General features: G+C 54.4%; 2 protein-coding genes across 2 annotated transcripts in view; both read right to left on the bottom strand.

Annotated features, from left to right (window-relative positions):
- Window positions 1–554, bottom strand: part of KIAA1161 (KIAA1161 ortholog) — a 3,911-nt gene extending 3,357 nt beyond the window's left edge. Inside the window, 1 exon segment of the mRNA XM_014534260.1 lies at window positions 5–554. Coding sequence (XP_014389746.1) covers window positions 5–532 — 528 coding nt within the window. The 5' untranslated portion in view covers window positions 533–554.
- Window positions 555–582: 28 nt separating this feature from the next.
- The window catches only part of LOC102259064 (chromosome unknown open reading frame, human C9orf24), a 17,000-nt gene continuing 9,066 nt past the window's right edge, over window positions 583–8,516 (bottom strand). Inside the window, exons 5-7 of the mRNA XM_014534230.1 lie at window positions 8,083–8,344; window positions 6,361–6,447; window positions 583–660 (exon numbers count right to left, since the gene is read on the bottom strand). Coding sequence (XP_014389716.1) covers window positions 6,361–6,447; window positions 8,083–8,344 — 349 coding nt within the window. The 3' untranslated portion in view covers window positions 583–660. The remainder of the gene's footprint in view (window positions 661–6,360; window positions 6,448–8,082; window positions 8,345–8,516) is intronic.

Raw genomic sequence — 8,516 nt, 5'->3', positions numbered from 1 at the left:
CCAGGAACATGGCGTGCTCCACGGCGAGCCCCGGCTCCGCCTCCTCCCAGCGCACGCGGTAGCACATGACGGTGTCCTTGGGCCGCACGGTCTGGATGAAGAAGTGTAGCGGGCGCCCATCCGCCGTGCGGGAGCAGCCCAGCAGGGCGCCATCGCGGCTGCAGGAGTCGAGGTCCAGGGCACCGGAGCGGAAGGCCAGGCGGAAGACCTGCTCGCCCTTCTGGTTGCGGATGGAGAAACCTCCACGGTTAAGGTCCAGCTGCTCCGCGCGCAGACGCTCAGCCTTGCGCAGAGAGGCGCTGTAGAAGCACCAGGCTACCACCGCGGCCAACACCAGCAGCAGCCCCACCACTACCGAGCCCAGCAGCGGTTTCGCCTCTTTTGATGACGCTTTGGGCTTTACAGACGAGAAGTTGTCAGGCAGGAAGGTGTACATGGCTGTGGCTGAGGCAGCCTCAGGACTCTTCAGGCCTGTGTCGCGCCCAGGGCGTCGGCGGGGGTAGGCCTGGCTCTTCTCCAGATTTTGAGGCATCAGCCCTCAGTTAAGGAAGGAGCGGGCAGTGGGCACCTGACAAAGCCCATCTGAACCTGGCCTGCCAGAGTCTGGAAGGGGGAGAGAGAGGCGGAACGGACCTTCTCATTCCATAGTATTTCCATCTGCTGCAGCAAGAAAGAAGAGGTGTATACTTTGGAAAGGTGTATTCGGGGACATAAGGGTTTAAGACAGTGGTTCTCAACCTTCCTAATGCCGCGACCCTTTAATACAGTTCCTCATGTTGTGGTGACCCCCAACCATAACATTATTTTCGTTGCTACTTCATAACTGTAATCTTGCTGCTGTTATGAATCATAATGTAAATATCTGATATGCAGGATGTATTTTCATTGTTACAAATTGAACATAATTAAAGCATAGTGATTAACCACAAAAACAATATGTAATTATATATGTGTTTTCCGATGGTCTTAGGCGACCTCTGTGAAAGGGTCGTTTGACCCCCAAAGGGGTCGCGACCCACAGGTTGAGAACGGCTGGTTTAGGAAATGGCAAAGGTGAGACTTAGGAGGACAATCTGTATCTTACCCTTTCTCAAGGGCCCTAATGTTTGTCGACATTAGTCAGGACTCTGAATGGGCAGGGGCAGATGGCATGCATCCTATTTTTGTGGGGAAGAAACAAACCCAGACAGGGTCAGGGAGAAGTCCAGATCACAGAATATCAGACTTCATGGGATCACACATGGGAGCAGTTCAAGCTGAAGATAAGGGGAGGGATCTGGAGAGGACATGGTTTCCCAGAGATGTGGCCGTGGTGGGAGAGGGGAGGCATCATAGGGCAGTAGGATGAGTTTCCTTGTCCCCAAAGGGGAGAGGAGAGAGCAAGAAGAAACAAACAGCTCGGGTATGGAATTTAATCAGAAGCCAGATTGAATCTGGAGATTAGTTCTGTCCTAGGGCTTGGTTTGGAGGGAGGCAGGGTTGGGTTCAGACATTAGGGCTGGGGTCAGGAGCCTGGCTCAAGAGCCATGGTGGCTGGCTTCTCAGACCTCCCCATCTTTGTCCTCAAATTCTACCCTGCTTTCAGCCATTGTTCACCAACCCATTTCCCTGCCCACCTTCCTGCTCTGCTCCCAGCACCACATCTTTGGCCAGCTGCCACCTAGCTTTGTCTCTGCCACGCACCCACCATCCTGATGCCCCTGCCCTAGTTTTGGACACTGTCTCTTCTCCCCAGTATTATTGCAATACTTCCCCTATAGACCTCCATTCCCTAATTTCTTTCCCCCAATGCCTTCTGCTTATAGCAACCATAGCGATTCCTCCAAAGGTGTGGTTCAGTTGGTTGGAGTGTCGTCCAGTGCACGAGAAGGTCATGGGTTGGATTCCCAGTCAGGGCGGATTTGGGGCGCATGCAGGAGGCAACTGATTGATGTTTCATTCTCACATTGATGTTTCTTTCTTTCTCTCTCCCCCTCTCCTCTCATCTCTTTCTCCCAAATCAACAGAAGCATGTCATTGGGTGAGGATTAAAAAAAAAACAACCCAACTTATCAGATCACATCTCCTCCTAGTTTACAGAGCTTCTCATGACCCCTGGGATGAAGTTCAGAAGCATACATTTTGCAACTGAGGTTCAAGACATGATATGGTCTCATCTGCCTTTTTGATTCTATGTCCAGCCAGGCCTATCTTAGGACTACCAAGCTCATTTTTCCCCCAACCTAAATCCTTCAGGCCACCTGCTTTAGATTTCACTGATCCACCTTGGGCCAACATTTCTCCCCAACCTACCAGCTCTCCAGGGATCAGAGGCGCACCTCCCCCCCAACTACACACATGCTAAACACCCAGATATGACTGGGAAACAGACTTGGGGGAGGTGTTTTGCAACCTGCTGCTCAAGGCCACTAACTCTTCCTGATTTAGCCCTCAGGACAGAGTCCAACAAAGAAATAGCCCTAGCCAGGTACATACACAGACATACACACTGCCAGCCAGCCCGCTGCACCAGCTAGGGGAAAGGAGAGAGGGAGACTGGCAAACAGTAATTAGTCTCCTTCCAGATGCCAGTGTCTGTTTCTAAGTCCCCCAGGAGATGTCAGGATCTTTACCACCCGAACCACTCCCCTGAAGAGACTATCAAGAATGCCAGGTGCAGATCAGAACTTTGATCCCAGATTTCAATATATAGCCCCTCCCAATGTGCTATCTCAGGGCCTCATTCTCTGTGCTCTCTGCCCCCCCCCCCCCAATACCCTAAGCTAGTTGGTTCTGGCTGGTCTGGAACAGCCTCTTAATCCCTTCCTCTCAGCCCACATAACACTTAGCTTTCAAACTCCCCTCCCCAGTATGGATTCCCCTTCCTGTAGGTACAAATTAGAAAAGTTCTCCCTGAGAAATGCAGGCAGTAACCTTTTGCTGATGACCTCAAGCTAAACAAAACCCAAAGGAGGTCTTAGGTGGCCCAGGTCAGAGCTGCTATATATTTATATTCAAGGCCCCATTCTGGGCACTATGGAAATAAATGGGAAAGGTCCATAGCTGGATAGGGCCCCCTCATTCTCAAAACTTTCATATTAAGTCAGACCATTTCATGACCCCTGGAGGCATGGAGAGGCCACCAAAGTGACCTTAGAAGCCTTTTCCAACACTTAATTTCTGAGAAGCTTAACTTTCTAGGATTTGGAGGTTCTTTGATGAAGGATAGGAGCCTACAGGCCTGAGCACCCACTCCACGCAGGCCCTGTGCTGGTCTCCCAAATGCCAGCAGAGCACCCACCCTAACAGTAATGCCAAAAAAGAGGCATAGCTACAGTGCCCATTGTACATATGAGGAAACAGTGGCCAAGTCAGAAAAAAAGGAACTTGTTTGAAGTCACCCAAGTAGGTTGCCTCAGTCCAAAAAGTCAACTTAATCCTCCACAGCCCCAGTTTTAGGAGACAGGATTTAATGGTCTGACAGGCTGAATGCAGCAGAGGAAAGGAGCCTTGTGGTCAAGAGGCTGGGACAGGCTTCTATCAAGTGGGTGTGGGCACGGTGGGGCCTGTTTTCCCAAGGGCTGCTGCTGCTGCTGCTTGCTCCAGGAAGGATTCTTGTGGGGAAGGGGCAATTTTAATAGCATCTGGTACCGGGGCTATGGGGGAAGAACAGTGATTCCAGTGTTAACGGTGGCGTTACAGACTCCTGTAATCTGCTGCCTCCACCATCAGACCAACCACAGGCTAATGTCGGCAGGTGGGTTTGTCCCTAGCCAAGACTTCTCCCCACTTGGCTAAGGTCAACCTCAATCTTGGCTGCCAGCCCCTAGTCGGGTATGAGGAGGAGGACCCGACAGGCCCAATTGAGGGGAGGCCATTCCAAGCGGATTCGTTTCTCGAACACTGTTCCCAGGGGAATATGTGGAAATGTCAAAGGCAACTCTATCCGGCCCATTTCCCTGCTCAGCGGCGGGATCCGGGAGATCGAGTGACTGGGCCTACAGCCTGGAATGCTCCACCCCCACCCCCAGTGACCCGCCCAACAGCTGCAAAGTCCAAAGGGACAGACTGAGATCAAGGGGCCTGTCTCCCACTGGAAACAAAGGTGACTCAGGTGTCCAGACTCTCCTCACGCACTCAGCAATAGGAGCAAAAGTTAAGTGTGCTCCTTCCGAACCCGCCCCGCCCAAGGCCCTCCCCCTGGGCTCACTCACGGCAGTGACCCCAAAAGTGGGGGTGAAGGTAGGCTCCTGCAGATCTCCACGCTAGCCAGAGTTGAGCTGCCACCGCGCAAAGCAGAGCGCCGCCTACTTAGGGGACAGCTGAGGCCCCGCCCTCTGGCTGGCTGGCCACGCCCAGGTCTTTTGGTCTCGCCCAGGGCCTTGGAGTCCAGCCCCGCCCCAGACGCCGGACCCCTCCTCCCACATTGTCACGCGGACTTGAGGCCCGGCTCTTTAGCCCCTACCTTCCTCCTACTCCTCTGGGCTCAGCTCCCGGCATCTCAGGCCAGCAGCCAGCCCTGCGGGGGCGGGGGAGGGGTCTGCTCCAGGTCTTCAGGGAAATGTAGGTTTGGAGGAAGGAGCAGCTGTAGAATGTTAGGTTTCTTGCACCTCCAAGCTAAATTTGGGATGTGTATGAGAAGGAGCGAGCCGCAGGGTAAAGGGACAGGGCTAGCGCTTGGCATTCCTTACCCTCCAGATTTGGGCAGGTGGAGGTCGTCTCGGTATAACGCTCTTATTAGCTCTCCCATATGGAAAAAAAAGTTTCTTATATGGGAAAAGGGTAGCAGGATTCCTGGAGAATCTCAGCGGCCCAAGAGGATCCAATCAAGGACTCCACGGAGGGACCTTGGTTTCACCAGCAGGGAGGCCCAAGCTGTCGGTTCTCACCAGTCCAGACCAACAGCATGGAGGTCAGGGACCTAGAACACTGGCTTCCCCCGGGGTATTTTGCAGCGACCCCGCACCCCCCATTCCCCAGTGACGGGCGTTGGAAATGACTGTACCGCGAGGAAGTGAGCGTGTCCCGCTATACCCCTGCCCCAGGGAGGAATGGGGTGCAACAATACTGAAGATCCCAGAGATTCCAGAACACCCCACTCCTTGCTCCCCGAGGGACATAGAAGCAGGGCTTTGTTTTGTAATTTGAAATTTCTTGGTCATAAAACCGGCCAAAATTGTTTTGTTGTTTTGGACCCCTTCTCTTGGGTTGGGGAGGACAGCAAGGTATATGAACATAGGCTTTTGGGGGGTTGTGATGGGGAGGATTCTGAGGTGAGAAGCATCTAAGTTTAGGAGATATTAGAGGAATGTTAACTGGAGGGCCCTTTCTGCATGACTAGGTGGACCCATTTGTTTGGGCTCTGGGGTGGAGGGGAGGAGGACACCAGGTGTATCTAGGGCAGTGGTTCTCAACCTGTGGGTCGCGACCCCTGAAAATACATCCTGCATATCAGATATTTACATTGATTCATAACAGTAGCAAAATTACAGTTATGAAGTAGCAATGAAAATAATTTTATGGTTGGGGGTCACCACAACATGAGGAACTGTATTAAATGGTCGCGGCATTAGGAAGGTTGAGAACCACTGATCTAGGGCTACTTTTATGTGTCAGGAGGGCACTTAGGGCCACCCTAAGGGAAGTGCTGAGGTGATGGGAGTGGGGAGGGCTCAGGGCAGGTTGACTTTGAGAAACTGCATCTTAGTGTAGGGGACTTGGCAGAGGCCTGAGTAACTGGTTCCTCATTGCCAGATCTTGCTGGATGAGGACACAGGAGGCAGGGGAATATGTGGAAATGTCAAAGGCAGCCTATGGGGTAAAAAGTTTATTTATTGCTCAGCCCCCTTGGCCTGGTCCCCGCTCTATCAGTAGGAGTAGCCAGGGTAATTCTCGGACAAAAACTCAGGGTGGACAACATAGCTGTTTCTCTGGGAGCCACCGGTCTTCTTAAAGTGACTTGTGTCCCACCTGTGGGAAGAGATGGGCCAGCCCTTTTGGACCCTTATCTGTTTGATTCCAATTCTCAATGCTAACCTTATCCCAACATTTTGCCCCTAATCTTGACCTTAGGCTCCAACACTGACTTAAGGTTCTATGGCCAAATTTTTGATTTCCAATACCCAGTCCCTAACATTGACATTTTACCCTCTACTTCAATCCCTGAACCTAACTGAAATCTTGACTCTATGCCCCACTGTCAACCTGTAACCTCTCAATGCTGGCCTCCACACCTTCATGGAGTTCTCCATCGCCTTGTTAGTTTTGACTTCACCGTGGCACTAGCGCCTCCTGGTGGCATCTTTCAGTTAGTGCATCGCAGCGGACAGTATACACCCCCAATTCCCCCCGCCCCCAGGTACTCCACCGCGCCAGACTTACCTAAGGTTCGCATAAGGGTAGTACGGCCGCAGGGGCGTTATAACAGCACAGTGCATCCCGGGCCGGTGCTCGCTGGGCGATACACTCCTGGAGGAGGAAGCGGCGGCGGGAGAGGTTGGGCCTTTTGATTTTCCCCTAACCCCCAAGCCCAGACCGGGACTCTGGTCCACGCCTCAGGTGTCAGTCCTACGGCTCGGAGATCCTCTCCTCAGGTCTCCCGGCCCTTCCAGACACCGTCGGAGCATCGCCTCTGGGAAGACACCTGGAAGTCCCCTCCCTGTAAGGCCTCGTTTCTGCAGCCTGGGTTGCGCCGTGGAGGGAAGCACCCGGACTCTAGCGAGGGTCAGGCCTGGGAGTCCCCGGATCCTCGCCCCGGGACGGCAATTGTTGCACACTATCCATCCAGGGAGCCGTGTCTCTGAGCCTCAGGAACTTCCTCTCCCCCCGATTCCCTTGTAAGGGATAGGACCCACTCTCACTCAAGGACTCAGTCTCTCTGTCAAGGGAGGGGCGGCGGAGATCACCAGGGGGTTAGGGTTTAGAGCACCCCCTGCACAGCTCTTTAGCCCAGTGGTTGGCAAGCCGCGGCTCCCGAGCCACATGCGGCTCTTTGGCCCCTTAAGTGGCTCTTCCACAAAATACCACGTGCGGGCGCGCACGTACAGTGCGAAGTTGACTTAAACATTGTTATTAACTTAATTAGGGTACTCCTAAGCTGGCCTTTGCTAAAAACGTCCTCAATCTGATTGAGGTACGTTCGCTGAGGTTGACCCCTTCCAACTCTCCCATCCACACTCGTCTTGTATACTTGTTTCAGATAGACGAGTGTGGATGGGAGAGTTGGAAGGGGTCGACCTCAGCGAACGTTGAGGATGTTTTTAGCAAAGGCCAGCTTAGGAGTACCCTAATTAAGTTAATAACAATGTACCTACCTATATAGTTTAAGTTTAAAAAATTTGGCTCTCAAAAGAAATTTCAATCGTTGTACTGTTGATATTTGGCTCTGTTGACTAATGAGTTTGCCCACCACTGCTTTAGATGGATGGGGCCGTTGGCGTTTTCCCAGGTCCAGCCCGCCCTATGTGCCGCCTGGTGCTGAGAGAGGACCGCACTACAGTCGGGCCTGCGGCTGAGCGCTTGGGCCTCAGTTTACTCTGCAGTGACATGCAAGGTTGTCTACCTCCGGAGGCGGTGCAGGGCTCCGAGGAGGCCAGGGCCCTGCTGGTCGCCCGGTCACCATTTTCCTCGCTCATTTGGCACTCAGCCATAACCCTGCCCGTTACTGACGATGGCCCGAGGCCCAGGAATAGAGGACACTTCCGAGAACACGTCCCCAGGATCGGGTGTCCAGGTAGGGAGTGGGGCTGGCGCGCATGGGAAGGGGATGAGACTGGTGTGCGGGGGGTGGTTCACAGAGCCCTCCAGAACAGATACAGGAGCTAGGCTGACCTTGGTCACAGTTCCGGAGGGACAGGATCGGAAACTGGGGGGAATCTCTGTGCACGCTCTGCCGTTTCAGCGGTCTGTTCAAGCCCAGGGGCCCGAGGGCGGGACGGGGCGGGGTCTAGCTGGGCTGGAGGGGGTGGGGCCTGGCGTAGAGGCAGAGGCTGGAAGCGGCTCGGGATGGAGCGCTCGCCGGCGCCGGAGGGGGGGGCTGGACTCGGGACCCGCGGGTTTGGGGGCGGGGCCCGGCTGAACTGGGCGGGGCCCTGCGAACCTTACTGTGGGCTGCGAGGGGCACAAAGGCTGCAGGCGGCGTTCTGTGCAGGGCGCCCCGGCGACGCAGTAGTCGATCCCGCGCAGGCAGTAGTGGCGGCCCGAGCAAGGGCTTTCATAGCCCTGGAAGGGCAGGCGGCCCGGCAGCGGATCCACGCACCCGCATCGGGGCGTGATCTGCGGCAGCGTCTGGTACCGTGACAGCGAGTTCAGCATGTTCACCACCACCTCGCGCTCTGGGTCCGCAGGTCCCCAGCCCGGGAGACCCAGACAGAGAGTCACAAGAATGGGAAGAGACAGGGTCAGAGAGAGAGAGAGAGAGAGAGAGAGAGAGAGAGAAATAGGGACAGACAGAGACAGGGTTACACCCTCTCCAGGGTCCAGGGCCCTCGGCCCCCACCTCGTCCCACAGGTCCCCATCCCACTCTTTATGGCCTCCT

The sequence above is a fragment of the Myotis brandtii genome, unplaced genomic scaffold (genome assembly GCF_000412655.1).
Source record: "Myotis brandtii unplaced genomic scaffold, ASM41265v1 scaffold1270, whole genome shotgun sequence".
Classification (NCBI taxonomy): domain Eukaryota; kingdom Metazoa; phylum Chordata; class Mammalia; order Chiroptera; family Vespertilionidae; genus Myotis; species Myotis brandtii.
Note: the sequence above shows the minus strand (reverse complement) of the source record. Positions and strands in the feature narration are given on the sequence as shown.